At 41.7% G+C, this 17,078-nt stretch overlaps 1 protein-coding gene across 1 annotated transcript in view; it reads left to right on the forward strand.

Moving 5' to 3' along the window:
* Positions 1–17,078, forward strand: part of LOC136857162 (uncharacterized) — a 103,824-nt gene that overhangs the window by 70,485 nt on the left and 16,261 nt on the right. Inside the window, exon 4 of the mRNA XM_067135593.2 lies at positions 5,269–5,933. Coding sequence (XP_066991694.2) covers positions 5,269–5,933 — 665 coding nt within the window. The remainder of the gene's footprint in view (positions 1–5,268; positions 5,934–17,078) is intronic.

Consider the following 17,078-nt stretch of genomic DNA (forward strand, 5'->3'; position numbering starts at 1 on the left):
ACTTTAGAGTGCGTCAATCACGAGTGAAGTAGTATGAGTCGGTCTATACACACCAAATCGCTACCCTTTAAATCCGGCGTTTAGAGATTTAAAAATGGCGTTAGGGAAAAACTGATAACGGGATTTGAAAGAGAAAGATTTCAGGGATTTTTTAAGGTTAAATTGAAAATTCGACTTTTTTTTGTCATAAATAGCAACTTTTCAGTCAGGACTCCCCTCAAGGACACCGATAATCCGCCACATATGTTAGATGAGAATTTTAGTGAAATCAATAGATTTTTAAGGTGACTAAGCATTTGAACGGAGTGGCGGCTTCGGTGGTGGGGCCACGTGAGGTGAATGAATGAGGACAGGTTACCTAAGAGAATAATGGGCTCGGTCATGGAGGGTAGGAGAAGCAAAGGGTGACCGAGGTGACGATGGTTAGACTCAGTTTTTGATTAAGTATGGAAGATATGTGTGTAACTAAAGGAGGCCTCAGGGCTAGTTTAAAACAGAGGATTGTTGGCGCTTAGAGTTTTGCAGTCCGAACACTGAAAGGCACAAGAGTGTACGAGGGTTGGAAGTTAAATAGTGGCAACACTGCTGTAGAGACGCTATGCAACGGAAAATAATATTGTCGCTGATTGCACGCGTTGGTTACATACCTACCTTACCTCGGAGCAAACGAACTCGCCCTTCCAACATCACCTGCGTGCGCACAAGCGAGAGAAACACAGTCAGTTGTGAGCTAGCGATCTAACGTAACGTTGTCACTATGTTTTCCAAACAGGAACAACGGAGTTGGATCAAGATTGAATGTGCCAGAGGTCGTACAGCACGACAGTGTCACCAAGGTCTTCAAGAGGCTTGCGGGGAATCTGCATTGCCTTGCAGAACAGTGGCACGTTGGGAGAAAGCCTTCAACGATGGTCGGCAAATTGCGGCGGACATTCATCGGGCAGGTCGTCCTACGAGTGAAGAAGAAGTGCATGCTCTTGCCGCGTTACTGGACAGTGATCGAAAGCAGACGATTCGTGAGCTTGCCCAAGATCCCATTGTCATGCAATTTTTCGTATGCCCAGGCGTTTCTTAAGGATGAGAAGCACAGTCATATGCGCTAATCCGGATTCTGTTTGTTCCTGTTTGGAAAATATAGTGACAACGTTACGTTAGATCTCTAGCTCACACGTGATTGTGTTTCTCTTGCTTGTGCGCAAGCAGGTGATGTGGGAAGGGCGAGTCCATTTGCTCTGAGGTAAGGTATCAATCAATCACTACTGATCTGCATTTAGGGCAGTCGCCCAGGTGGCAGATTCCCTATCTGTTGTTTTCCTAGCCTTTTCTTAAATGATCGCAAAGAAATTGGAAAATTGTTGAACGTTTCCCTTGGTAAGTTGTTCCAATCCCTAACTCCCCTTCCTATAAATGAATATTTGTCCCAATTTGTCCTCTTGAATTCCAACTTTATCTTCATATTGTGATCTTTCGTACTTTTAAAGACACCACTCAACCTTATTCGTTTACTGATGTCCTCCCACGCCATCTCTCCACTGACAGCTCGGAACATACCACTTAATCGAGCAGCTCGTCTCCTTTCTCCCAAATCTTTCCAGCCCAAACTTTGCAACATTTTTGTAACGCTACTCTTTTGTCGAAAATCACCCAGAACAAATCGAGCTGCTTTTCTTTCGATTTTTTCCAGTTCTTGAATCAAGTAATCCTGGTGAGGGTCCCCTATACTGGAACCATACTCTAGTTGGGGTCTTACCAGAGACTTATATGCCCTCTCCTTTACATCGTTACTACAATCCCTAAATACCCTCATAACCATGTGCAGAGATCTGTACCGGTACCCTTTATTAACAATCATATTTATGTGATTATCCCAATGAAGGTCTTTTCTAATAATAATACATAGGTACTTACAATGGTCCCCAAAAGGAACGTTCACCCCATCAACGCAGTAATTAAAACTGAGAGGACTTTTCCTAATTGTGATACTCACAACCTGATTCTTAACCCCATTTATCATCATACCATTGCCCACCGTCCATCTCACAACACTATCGAGGTCACCCTGCAGCCGCTCACAATCTTGTAACTTATTTATCTGTACAGAATAACGTCATCTGCAAACAGCCTTATCTCTGATTCCACTTCTGTACACATATCATTGATATATATAAGAAAACATAAAGGTCCAATAATGCTGCCTTGAGAAATTCCCCTCTTAATTATTACAGGGTCAGATAAAGCTTCACCTACTCTAATTCTCTGAGTTCTATTTTCTAGAAATGTAGCCACCCGTTCAGTCACTCTTTTGTCAAGTCGAATTGCACTAATTTTTGCCAGTAGTCTTCCATGATCTACCCTATCAAATGCCTTAGATAGATCAATCGCAATACTGTCCATTTGGCCTCCTGAATCCAGGATATCTGCTATATCTTGCTGAAATGATACAAGCTGGGCTTCAGTCGAATAACCTTTTACTAAACCCAAACTTCCTTCTGTCAAACCAGTTATTAATTTCACAAACATGTCCAATATAATCAGAAAGAATGCTTTCCCAAAGCTTACATACAATGCATGTCAAACTGACTGGCCTGTAATTTTCAGCTTTATGTCTATCACCCTTTCCTTTATACACAGGGGCTACTATAGCACTATAGCAACTCTCCATTCATTTGGTATAGCTCCTTCAACCAAACAATAATCAAATAAGTATTTCAGATATGGTACTATATCCCAACCCATTGCCTTTAGTATATCCCCAGAAATCTTATCAATTCCAGCTGCTTTTCTAGTTTTCAACTTTTGTATCTTACAGTAAATGTCATTGTTATCATAGGTAAATTTTAATACTTCTTTAGTATTACTCACATCCCCTATCTGGACATTATCCTTGTAACCATCAATCTTTACATACTGCTGACTGAATACTCCTGCCTTTTGAAGATCCTCGCATACACACTCCCCTTGTTCATTAATTATTCCTGGAATGTCCTTCTTTGAACCTGTTTCTGCCTTAAAGTACCTATACATACTCTTCTATTTTTCACTAAAATTTGTATGACCGCCAGTTATGCTTGCCATCATGTTATCCTTAGCTGACTTCCTTGCTAGATTCAATGTCCTAGTAAGTTCCTTCAATTTCTCCTTACTTCAACTGCCATTTCTAACTATTTCTTTCCAACCTGCACCTCAGTCTCTTTCCTTCTCTGTTATAATATAGTGGATCTTTACCATCCTTTACCATCTTTGAAGGTACAAACCTATTTTCACATTCCTCAATAATTGCTTTAAACCCATCCCAGAGTCTGTTTACATTTTTATTTTCCATTTTCCACCGATCATAGTTCCTTTTTAAATCTCCCTCATGCCTTGTTTTATCAGCCATATGGTACTGCCTAATAGTCCTACTTTTAAAACCTTCCTTTATATCACATTTATTTTTAACTACGACAAAAACAGCTTCGTGATCACTAATACCATCTATTACTTCGGTTTCTCTATAGAGCTCATCTGGTTTTATCAGCACCACATCCAAAATATTCTTCCCTCTAGTTGGTTCCAGCACTTTCTGAATCATCTGCCCTTCCCATATTAACTTATTTGCCATTTGTTGGCCATGCTTCCTGTCGTTCGCATTACCTTCCCAATTGACATTTGGTAAATTGAGATCACCTGCTACTATCACATTCCTTTCCATATCATTTCGAACATAGCTGATTATCTTATCAAATAATTCAGGATCATCGTCAGCGCTACCCTTTCGCGGCCTGTACACTCCAAAGACATCAAGTTGCCTATTATCTTTAGAGAAGAGCCTTACACACAGAATTTCATGTTTTTCATCCTTAACGTTTTCGTAGCTTATAAATTCTTCTTTCACCAGAATGAATACTCCCCCTCCAACCATTCTTATCCTATCTCTACGATACACACTCCAGTTCCATGAGAATATTTCTGCATCCATCATTATATCATTTCTCAGCCATGATTCAACTCCTATTACAATATCTGGTAAGTATATATCTATTAAATTACTTAATTCGATTCCTTTGTTTACAATGCTTCTACAGTTGTAAACCAACGTGTGATATCAGCGACAATATTAGATTCCGTTGCATGGTGTATCAAAACTATACCGAAACAAAAATCAGGGATGCTCAGCGTGTTATATTAAGAACGATGGCGCAGTCGGATTGGCGGACAACATTTTTCTTTTCGAGGAAATGTTAGACTTTTACATCCGAGCGCGCGATTCAAATTGACGAACTCACCGTATTAGCTATGTCAATGCACAAGACGCTGCCGTGCTTCAGGGGATATAAGGGGAAGGAGAGAGAGAGAATGCTCCGCGCGTATGCACAAGTTTTCTCGTTCGACTCGCACAGTATTGTCCTTATCTCTTACAGGCAATAACCACAGTTCGTTTATTAAACAGCCGAAACTGCACACATGGCACTAATTAAGACACACTTGCCAGTCAAGGAACGCACCAGATCGTTTCTTCTCTCGTTTGTTGGTCGCAGTAACGTTCTTTAATACAGTATTTAACATTCTTGAAGATGCAATGCTGCGGCCCCACGATTGTGTATTCCTTCACTCACAATATTGCAAATAGAATTAAATACTGAAGGAAGGAAACAATACGCCCAATGGTTTGATTACAATAGATGTTCAATATGCCCCCCTCCTACAGTTCACAACGGTGTAGTAGTGACCTTTGGACTCTGTTCAGGATGTGTGGTGTGTCGCGAACGACCTGAAAAGTTGTCTGTATGCTTAGTACAAGTTCATCTTCTCTTTCTACGGGGTTTGCATAGTAGTCAGTTTGTGTAGAACGAATTGTACACTGCCTACTGTGGCTGGGAAGCGACTATGCGAAACGAAGCAGAAACTTGTGCATTCGCATCGAGCATTACCTCTGTTCCCCTCCCTTCCCGTGCCTCCTCTGACGCACAGCAGCAGGCAGCGGCTGGCTCTCTGGCATAGCAAATATGGCAAGTTCGTCAAATTGAATCGGGCGCCCGAAAGTAATAAAGTAGCCCCATTTTTTTAAGACAAAGTTTTCTCCACCAATCCGATAGCACCATCTTTCTTAACAAAGCACGAACAGCATCCCTGATTTTCTTGTTGATATAGTTCTGATACACCCCCTATACCCATATGTTTTAATGTATACTATTATTATTATTATTATTATTATTATTATTATTATTATTATTATTATTATTATTATTATTATTATTATTATTATTATTATTATTATTATTATTTCAGGTTATTTCGAGGATGAAACATTTAAAATCGATGAGCGCTTTGAAGAAGAACAGAAGAAGATTGACAAAATTAAAGCGACCCACCTGCTATACGTAAAGAGTTTTGAAGAATTTCTTGCTAAAGATCATGAAGATGCCATGGCAGTCTTGAGGAAAGCAGATCGTGTTGCTCGCACTACTGAGGCTCTGGAACAAGAGTATTATTCAATGGTTCAAGAGTTTAACGGCTTAAGTAGTCGAATTTACGTATTGCATGACGATTGGCGTGATGTCAAATTATGTCAGAGATTTGTTTATCTGATAGGTCCTATTAAATGGCGTATGGAATACGACTACATTAACAGATCGGAGGGAGGAGAGCTTGAGTTACTTGGTGAGGGGAGTATCTCTTTCTTATGGGTCTACAAAGAGACTATGACTGACATAGGGTGTTCTCTTGAAGATCTTATTGATAAGTTTACTGAGGATATGGAGAACTCTGAGCCCCCGCAAATGCACTGGCTGAGCCCGGCCGAGGTGTTAAAAAAGATGGAGACTTTGGAGGAAAGGTGTCTGCAGGCTAATAAATACAGAATAAAACATGGAGACCCAATAGAAGAAGCCGAACAGAGACTAGAGATGGCGGAAAAGAAATTCCAAAAGATTCTGGATAGCACAATGTATAAGGTAAGTGGGCTAAAAATGAACATCTCTGAGGCTCACAGCTCATTTGGGTGGAGAGTTGGTGGGTAAAACTCATTCACAATATACTCTGCCTATCGTAAGAGGCGACTAAACGAGCTATTTCCGTGGGGCTCCGAAATTGAATTCGTGGGTTGGTGACCGCAAGGCCTCTAGCTGAGCCTGAAATTGTTTCAAGTAACTTGTGCCAGGTTCCTTACTTTTGGTTCCCTTAGTAATCTCTTGTTCGCTTTTCACTCTGACGGTATTAGGTTTGCAAGTCCACAGATTCTTAAGCTTTCATGATCGTCCCCTTTCTTTCTTCTACGAATGTTCAGATCTCTCTTTTTCCTCTTACATTAAGAGAAGATAATTTTCCAGTTGTACTTCTTAAAGTAATCTCCACCATAACCACCACCACAACCACCACCACAACCATTTTTAATGAGGTGAATTTTTTGAACAGATAAACTGAGTCTTAGGAAAGTTTACAGTATAGTTCCACAGATCTGCAAGAATTTAAATTTTATATGTGAAGCTAGACCCAAACTTTCTTGGTCCTATGCATGTTAAAAATAATTTTGAAATATTAAAATGAAGACAAACTGGTTTATACCGCTGACAAGATTTTAATGACAGTATTGAAAACTTTCACTGTGATTAATTGGAATTAAGAGTGTAGTGAGTATCGTACGGAAATCAGGCTTTTCAAGATCAAAGTAATGTCGATCGGGTAGAAACCTTAGATGATTGAGGCAGGTCAACGATTTCAAAGAATTCGATCTTATTTCATTTTCAGGGTGGCAGAATAGTGAGAGAATAATAAAATTTAGGATAGTGAGTTCGTAGACCAAGTTATCTTTATATCGCTCTGTTTGCAGATCGATCGATATAGTCGTATGAGAGTGAAACCTGTAGTCTGATACGTTGTACATTAGCTTAAGGAATGTACAGTCGCTCCAAAAAAGATGAGCGCATGTTATTATATGTTTTAATTATCAAAATATAATTCCCCTGTGAATACCCACAATAAACTTAAATCTATAGTTTCACAGATAGGTCTTATGGCAACAATGGGATAGGAAAGGTCTAGGAATGGGAAGGAAGTGGCCGTGGCCTTTATTAAGGTACAGCCCCAGCATTTGCCTGGTGTGAAAATGGTAAATCACGGAAAACTATCTTCAGGGCTGGGGCTCACAGCTGCGTGACCCTAACCGCATGGCCAACTCGCTCAGTCTGAGTAAAATATATCTGCGAGGAACTTATACAATATAATTCGCTCATTCTTTTATTTTATCGACTGTGCCTAAAGTCAGTCAGTGGCGGCTGGTGAGTGTTCTATAAGTAGTGCCAACGAATTCAAAATCTGTAAACAAATATTTGGAACTTGCAAGTACAGACAGTGCATATTTGCCTATGCAATGCTACATTAAATCACGTTATTTAACTGTGATATTTTTACAAGACAGTTCTTTTAATGAAGTGTCAATTGAAAAGAATGTATACGAGGATTGGGGCAATTTTTTTTTCTTGAAGATATGTGAGCGGATCACAAACTGTTATTTGTACCGCACCTCATTATCTTCATATCTTACTTTACTGATATCGCATTCCTTACGATGTCATAGATCAGTCAGTTGTGACTGGTTAGTATTCTATCTGCCTAACTTGACGTGTAGTTCATCCCGAACAGACAGATGGCACCTCATGTAACGGATGATTGCCCAAGCATTTCTTTCTAGCTTATCTTTGACTCATGTGATCTCTGATCTGGGACAATAATGGCTTCGATAAAAAAAATATGGAGACGTTAGTCTACGAGATGATTTTCATCTCATATAAATGGTATTTCAAAAAGATTCATACTTCACCTTGTATGGCTCTCTCAGTTCAGAGTCAATAAATATGATTACTTAGAATCAATTCAATTGATTTCTTCAATCTCCAGGTATTTATCCTATTTATCCTTCCTTGGCTTGCCATAGTTATGCTGGTTTTGTTTACTGAGAGATCCCTGTTCTGTGTATTATTCTTTTATTTATTTGCTGCAGACTTATTTCAGTGTCCTTCCTTTTTCTTCATGTCTGCTTATTATGTTATCCTTCCTACGTTCAGCGAAAGGTAGCACTAATCTGATTGTTTCATATGTGTGATGAGTTTGTTTGTGGTTTTTGATTGGAGACCTTTTACTTCTCTTCGGCTTCGACTTCTGGCTTGAGCTTATGTTCTGTAATATGGTTTAATGCTGATGCTGTACGATTTATGTTCGCCTTGATGTGCGATATGAATGCGTTCATGCGGCGTGTAAGTTATTTTGGTTATGGTGTCGACTGGATGAGCAAGGCCTATTTGCGGTGACCCAGATATCTGATCTGTGCTCTCAGATCAAGTTCATGAGCCATTGACTGATTCTTGTCATACTGTTACGATTCTTATCGTAACGTGTCTTGATTTATATTATTAATTGTGTTTCGCATATTTGGTCTCTGAGTGTGTGTGGGTGTGTAGTATGGTTATCGAACCTGTGTTATTCTTCAGTATCTTATCGATATTTGTTTTTATCATTATTCTTACTTTATCTTGCTATTGTTTCAGGCTTGCTCAGCCGGTTTACGTTCTTATTTCGGGATTTTACTCTCATTTTACTTGTTTCATTTGACTCACGTTTATTTGTTTCCGTAACTATGGCAACTCCTTTTTAACCTCCTTGTGTCCCATATTTGTTTTCTTTTCTGCCAGCATTGCTTCACTGGCGTTTTCGATTTCTGGGGATACAGTCTCTATGCAGATTGTTGAGAGCCATGTTTCTTTTTATAAAAGCCTTGACTTTATCTGGGGAGCCGTGATAATATTTTCTTGTTTGAAAGCTGCTACTTTCACCTCTTTATGACATCTGGCCCCTAAGAAATAAATACTGTGGAACACGTTTTAATTACTATTGATGGAAATGATTGAATACAATGGTATCACTTTTCACGATACCTCTGTTGCGACAGTGTAAAATTTCATGAGATCCAATTTGATTAGTCAAACGACTCGATTGCGATTGATATATCTTCACGAAATATGTACGTAAGTATTCGACTCCCTGTGTTTCCCATTTTGCTTGTTCTATGCCCATATCTTAATATTTTCTTGCCAAGCTTATGTTAATAAACTTATTCCTTTTTAGTTGACCTCTGCTCTACGTTATTGTCTCTCTGCTTTGGGGACATGCCTTTTAAACTTTGTTTCTCTAGTCGAAGAGGTCCAGATTCAGCACCTGGCAGTTTCTAGCCAGTTTCGACTGATCCACAGTAAATAAGTAGGTAGGTAGGTAGATGTATATTTGTCGCTAGGATGCTTATGGAGGCATAGTGTGTATATCGTGCGAGATGGAAGTACCCGTGTTGAGCAACGCGCATACAACAAAATAGCCGTCCTCCGGGGGGAGAATTGCGAAAGAATTTCACAGTGAATTGGCGGAAGCCTTTGGGAATAATGCCCTTCCATACCGTAAAGTAGCATGAGTGGTAGGAATGTTTCGGCAAGGACGTGTGGCAACCGGTGATCAGCATCGTCAGGGACGACCTGTCCGTGTGCGGACCGACGTGGCACGTGCTGTCATCGAGCAGCTCCTGGAGGAAGACAGACGATGGGCGCTAATGGTATTAGAGAGGGCATGTGGCATCGAGAAACGCACCATCTATAGGATAATGCGGACAGAGCTACACTTGTGCAAAATCTCATCGCGGTGGGTACCGTAGGCACTACGGAAGTTCAACAGTGGATGTGATATGCAACATGCTGCGACCACCTAGCACGCTGGCAACAGGACGGCGACCACTTCCTGGCACAAATAATCGCCTTCAATGAATTTTTGGGCCAGGGCATACGAACCGGAACTCAAACGTCAGTCCGCGGAGTGGCAACATGCCGAAACACCAAGGCGGCAGAGGTTCCATTAGAATCCTTCCTGCCGGGCAAGTTGGCCGTGCGGCTAGGGGTACGCAGCTGTGAGCTTGGATCCGGGAGATAGTAGGTTCGAATTCCACTGTCGGCAGCCCTGAAGATGATTTTCCGTGTTTTCCCATTTTCACACCAGGCAAATGCTGGGGCTGTACCTTAATTAAGGCCACAGCCGCTTCCTTCCCGGGCCGATGACCTTCGATCTTAGGCCCCTTAAAACAAGCAAGCAAGCAAGCTTCCTTCCCATTCCCAGGCCTTTCCTATCCCATCGTCGCCATATGACCTATCTGTGTCGGTGCGACATAAAGCAAATAGCAAGAAAAGAATCCTTCCTCCGTGAAATTGGTGGTGCTCGTCGCGTATGACGTCAGGGGATCATTGTGTGCCACTTCGTTACACATGACGGAACAGTGAGCGCAGATTACTACAGGGACTTTCTGGTACGACAGCTACGACGTGGCGGTCGAGAGAAACGTCCGGATCTTGTGGAGAGTGCAATCATACTGCACGACAACGCAAAACCTTATAACGCACAGTGTGTACGGCCGCAACTGCGGCCCTGGGGATGGAGAGAATTTGAGTAGCCGCCGTACTCTCCTGACTTTTCCCCTGTGACTTTCATTTTATACGGAAGGTAAAGGAACCACTATGTGGTAGGCGGTTTGCAACACGAGAGGACATTGTCAATGTTGTGCGACAACAGATGACCCGATTTACACATGGTGCGGCAAATGGTGATGCAAATGGTATTCATTGCCTCTCCCACATGGTTGGCAGCGTATGGTGAACGTTGCAGGGGACTACTCCTTGTCCTCAGACCCAGTTTTGTCATGTCAACTGTATGTGTGCTGTGCTGTGCTGTAGTATAGAAGGTGTGCTTGGCTGTAATTATTTTGCACCATGAAACCATTATTGTCCTGTACACTTACCGTTTTACATATGCAAGGACAATGTTCCCGTGTTCTTCAGTGTCCACACATGTAGTTCCCATGTTGTCCTTTCATCTTTATATGTCATATTTTCCAATCAGGCTGTTACCTGCAAGAAAGAAAATGGTTGCAATGACTTTTGCCCCGACCCTCGTAACTTGAGAAACTAATATAAACATTATTTTAATTAACATGCATTTTCTAAAAATTCCAATTTTAAGAAAATTATTGACCAAATTAACAATTTCTCAGAAAAAATAAATTATGAAGAAAACATATGTAGGGCCTGCTCACTGCGCCCCTCTGCTATTTAGATAAATACGGTACGTGGTTGTGCTAGACCAGCCTATGCTATTCTTCTCGCATTCCGACGGCAGGGTTCGGCACGATGAGCACCGAGGAATAAATAAGTGGAAACATAACATATACACAGGTAGAAAGATATCGAATAGAAACAAAATCAATGGAAGCTCCTATCAACCAGAGGTAACGGGGTGATAAATGAACACTTATCTACCATAGTTTGCGTGGACCGAATCGAAAATGACCAGAAACAAGAGTCATGAACTGAACTCGTGCCTTTATAATCCAAAGGGTTAAGATTTAAAAGGCTGCCCCTCCTACTCCTTCAATAACTGCGCCTAGTAGGAAACATTATTTATTAAATGTTTAAAAATATTTATTAAATAAACATTAGATCAAAATGATATCAATGGCCACACGAAAATCAGAAACCAATAAAATAATGAAAGAAAACAGGCCTCGAGATATAAATACAAAGGCCTATATACCTATGCACAACCATCATAGCGTCATTCCTACCCATAACATGATTCAGCCAACAGGTTCAACCTTCATAAATAAAAATATACAGAATATAGGTAAAGAAATTGTTGCCTTAGGAACAAAATAGACTTGTTGCATTACGCAGACCTCGGCCCAAAGCAATGTATAAGTTTCATATCCATATCAACAGGACGAGTATTTACAGATTACGACAAACGGTCATAAAATAGAAAGCAGCTCACAACAACAGTTTCCAACGAACTTCAACAAAAGATGGAAAGAAAAAATATGGCCGGACCAAAGATCAAAAGAAAGGGAGGGTCACGCGCAAGCATGGCGCCGGCGATAAGGTATACACAAGGAGTTGCTTAAGAAACACACACATACACACACAAAATTGCAAGTGGCCAAGAAAATGCAAAGATAAGAACAAACAAACATCACAACTAGGTAATGTGATATGTGTCCTACATATCTCACATTCGAACACTCACGCAATAGGTTAAAAGGGTCCAAGGAATAGGGAACGTATAACAGAGAACAAGGGTCAGAAAACAACAGCAAAAAATATGAAAGTACGGTTCATTAATGACCGTCTCGCACGGATATGCGAAGCCAAACCCACACATGATCGGAGGCCCAATTCACATCATCAATACGTATCTCCTCCCATTTACTACCTACACTTGCAATTAACATGCCTGTTTTTGTTGTGGTATATGGAGATGTTATATAAAAGAAAGCTGGTCTAGGGCTCTAATGTACGGGATGGCCACTATACACTGGTCTTATGGATGTAACTCTAGGGTGCTGGCACGCGACACCCGTGCAAGAGATGACCTGTTCTACGAGTAATAAGCGACCATCTACTGACGTAAGAGGCAACTAAAAGGGACCTAAGGGGCTCTTAACTTGGGAGAGTGGGTTAGCGACCACGAGGCCCTTAGCTGACTTCTGGCATTACTTCCACTTGTGCCAGGCTCCTTACTTTCATCTATCTTATCCGGCCTACCTTTGTCGACTCTTTTTATCTTTTCCGACCCCGAAGGTATTAAAATATTCGAGGACTAGGAAGTCTTTCATTTTCACGTCCTTCGTGGCCCTTGTATTCCATTTGGCCCATACCTTCATTTTCTGAAGTGTCGGATCCCTTCCATTCCCCCCCCCCCTCCGATTAGTGTTAATAGACGATGTGATGGGCTATTACTCGCTGACGAGTATGATTGTCTTCTTTAAAACTCAGTTTTATGGGTTCTCAGATGGCTGTAGAGGCTAATCCTGGAGCCGCAGATTCTACCTCATTGATGACATATATTTGGTCTGGCGGGGGCTAATCTTGTTCCCTAAGCCTTTCCTATCCCATCGTCGCCATAAGACCTATCTGTGTCGGCGCGACGTAAAGCCCCTAGCAAAAAAAATCTTGTTCCCCTCGACTTCCTCTTACGACAGTAATCACCACCACCAATATTTCCATTAAAAAGGCAACTTAATGTCGCTAACTCAGTACTTATTTAAACATGGGATACATACTTTCATGTCTGCCCCTTTGTTATGCATCTTGGTGAAAACTGTCTACCACTGGCTTCGACTATTCAGCAGCTATTTGAGGTGAAAAACTTAGGAAGGCCACCTTGTATACAGATATTTATTCATTTATTTATTTGCGTATTTATTTATTCTTACGAACAGAACTAACTAAATAAATAAATAATTCATAACTAAACTGTAGCCAGCTTAAGCATTTGAGTTTCCCATGTCTCACACTATTCAACAGAATATGGAGTGAGGGAGTGTTTCCATCTCGATGGCGTGAGGGAATTGTAATACCAATTTCCAAGCCAAGTAAAGATCCAAAACTTCTAGATAGATATAGGTCAATATGCCGTACAAATAACCTTTTTAAGCTATTTGAAAGGGTGCTTAACCGGCGTCTCGTGTTGGCCATCGAAAAGGAAGATGTCTTCTCTATCTAAAAGTGTGGTTTTCGCTCTCATCGGTCTGCCACCGATCATCTGGTCAGCTGCTGGGCCCGCAGTCGTTCCACCGCTCTATGTAGACGATTTAGCTTTATATTACAGCCCCGGAAGGGTGGCGTTTGCTGAGAGACAGCTACAGCAAGCTATTAATCCAGTCGATAGATGGGTCCTGCAAGATGGTTTTCGATTTTTAGCGGCGAAAACCTCAGTTGTATACTTCTGTCGACGTCGGCTTGTGCACCCTGAACCAGAGCTCCGCTTGCGAAACGTGTTTTACCAGTGGTAGATTCCTACAGATTCCTTTGTCTCCATTTTGATAAGGGACTAACGTAGCAGCACCACATAACTTAGAGGAAGGTTGCCTGCATGAAGAGACTTAACATGCTTAAGTTTCTCAGCGGCACTTCGTGGGGTGCAGACCGTGCGGTGCTGCTACGTTTCTACACGGCAACGGTGCTCTCCCGAATGGACGATGGTAGTGCGGTTTATGGCTTAGCATCAAAATCTACGCTAAGCCTTTTAAACGGTGTTCACCATAGTGGAATTAGGCTGACAACGGGAGCTTTCCGTACTAGCCCCATTCCAGCCTACTCGCTGAAGCGGGAGTTCCGTCTTTACGAATAAGGAGGCAGCAGTTATTTCTCACGTACGCTGCCAAAATTCGTGGAATGTCACTACATCCAAGCTATCAACGCATCCTTAGTACCCAATACCACCGGAGGTACCAAGACTGGCCGTATGCCATACGGATTTCGAACTGATAGCTTGTGTCGTGAATTAAATATAGATATCGGTGATTGTCTTGAATAGACTTTTGGCGAGGTACCTCCGTGGTTAGTTTCACGACCGGATATATGTCTAGATCTACTCCGTGGGCCCAAGGTGAACACGGATTCCTCCGTGTGTCGGAGGTGTTTCCAGGACTTCGTTCAACAGTATCCGGCCGCAAGACATATCTTCACGGATGGTTCTAATATCGGAGAAAATGTTGGTTGCTCTTTCGTCACCAATGATATGATCATGAAGATCTCGCTTCCTTGTGTATGTAGCGTGTATACTGCAGAGCTTTGCGCCATCTTAGAAGCTCTGCAATTTGCACTGGGTAACGAAAGAAACCATTTTCTTATGTGTGCCGACTCGTTAAGTTCTCTGCAATCTATTGAAACGTGTTTCTCGCAACACCCACTGGTGCAGCAGATTCTTGACCTATTAACCAGGTTAAGTGATGCTGGCACCAGAATCACTTTGGCGTGGCTTCCAAGCCACATTGAGATTGCGGGAAATGAACTTGCAGATGAGGGTGCAAAGGAAGCGGCACTTTTACCTCCAAGACTTATGAATGTACCTGCTAAAGATACTTCTTCTCAGCTACGTCGAACCATCTTGGCGTCCTGGGAATCGGAGTGGCTAGCTATCCGAACTCCTAACAAGCTGAGAGCAAATAAGATGACAACCACCGTGTGGCGGTCCTCTTTCCGGCCTTCACGGAGAGAGGACATAGTATTATATAGGCCGAGGATAGGTCACGGAAGATCTACGCACTCTTATATCCTAAAGAGGGAAGTCCCCTCTCACCCAGTGTGTTCTTGTGGTGCCGACTTCACCGTGGCCCACATCCTCACAGAGTGCGCCTATCTCTCTGGTCTAAGACGAAGCCTCGGCCAGCAGGAAACACTCGAACGCATATTAGCCGATGGCACGACTACTGCTGATCTCGTCATCCGCTGTATGTGCGACAGTGGATTAATCAAGGGTATGTTAACTAGAAGTGTTCTGTTCCTCAGGGAACGCAGATTACCTTTTGATTCGTTAGTGATTTTTCGGCTTATTTCAATAATTTTTTGCTTTATTTGGTGCTTTTTTTCAAAATTCCTTCGTTATATATATTTCTTTTAATTTTAAATTTCTTTCCCACTTGATTTATTCATAGAGGATGATTACCTAGTTGTAGTTCCTCTTAAAACAAAAGTCACCACCACCACCTTACAACCCATTTAGAGGCTTGTCCTTCCATGATGACTGCTGCCGAACCGGAGGGCTGATCAGTGCGAAGCCATCCCCAGCCGTATTCTTTGGATTTCTTGATTGGGTTCCCTAAATATTACCCAACTTAGTCCTTCCATAAATCTTGACTTAATACTCTCTTGATTTTTCCAGCTTGAAGGCATCAAAAAAGCTATTTTGGCGGACGAGCAACGTATGGAATACTTTGAAGAATCTTGTCAGAGACTCATAGATCTGTATACAGCAAGAATTGTGGCGGACGATGATACCACTAACATGTACAGTTTCGTGGAGAATGCCTACGAGGCAACAGTAGCAAAGAACGAACAAAAAATTGGGATGCTAGAGATGATGGATGCAATAAGCGATAAGTTTTATAGCTTGCTAGAAAAGTACACAGATCTGCCTCCGGTCATTGTATGGGACATTAAGACTCTGGTCTTCACGAACAGAGATAAAGCAGCTGAACGTGCGATGGACTACTACGACAAGCTACTACTGAGGCAGCGGCTCATGGAACAGTTCCACCGTGCTTTAGAACCTCCGCGGCAGAGAGTATCCACGAAGCCAGTCAAGTTTATCGCACCACTTCCGAGGCCAAAGCGCCCGCCTGCCGAGAAGGACATCACGCAAGATGATTTCTTCTTCCTAGAGCATTTTACAGACTACGTCCCGGGCGTGCATAATCCTAGAACATGGCTTGAAAGGGAGCAGAACTTGCGAGATCTTCTGGATGGATTGACAACTCATGGACGTAAAGAGGAGGAAGAAGAAGAACTGCCCAGGATACCACTTGTTACTACACGGGACCAAGTAAAGCCCAAAGGCAAGAAGAAGAAGAAAAAGAAGAAGAAATAAAGTAGTCATAGTAGCACAGAATTGTGTCGGGACCAAGACCTCGATCAAGGACAAATTTTCAATTGTTTCGTGGAAACAAATCTATTATCAGAACGATATGGAGCCAGGTAAGATCAACCTCCAGTGCAAACGATTACGCCACAAACATTATTTTCATAAAAGGAAATAGTCAACTAATTTCCTGTGCAATATTCCACAGTAATGGAAATAAGTTTGATAAAGAATAGACTATAAATAGGAAGGGGATAGTTGTTTACACGGGGGCTTCTCGTACTGAAGTTCTACATTTCAAAACTGAAGTCACGTACTGAATTCCAAACACTTCCTTAAAGTTCTTCTTTTACTAGAACGAGGCGTATATATACTAGAGCAAAGTCCTTAAAAAGTCAATTAGATTTTTGACACAGTCGGTTACACCAACCAAATCAGAGAATGGTCTGTTTTTGAGTCCATTTTCAAGAGGAAAGAAGGTAATATTTATTGTTGGTATCTACGGGTCATTGTCAATTATTTAGTAGACTTTTTATCGTGGTTGGAATGCCGGTGATGTATTGTTATTAATTTCCCCAAACAACTCGCTGCCATTTCTCTGCACGGACCTTTTGGAGAGGAGAATCTTCGGTAACACATGAATACTTATTCTTACTAGA

Source organism: Anabrus simplex, chromosome 1, assembly GCF_040414725.1.
Source record: "Anabrus simplex isolate iqAnaSimp1 chromosome 1, ASM4041472v1, whole genome shotgun sequence".
NCBI classification, from domain to species: domain Eukaryota; kingdom Metazoa; phylum Arthropoda; class Insecta; order Orthoptera; family Tettigoniidae; genus Anabrus; species Anabrus simplex.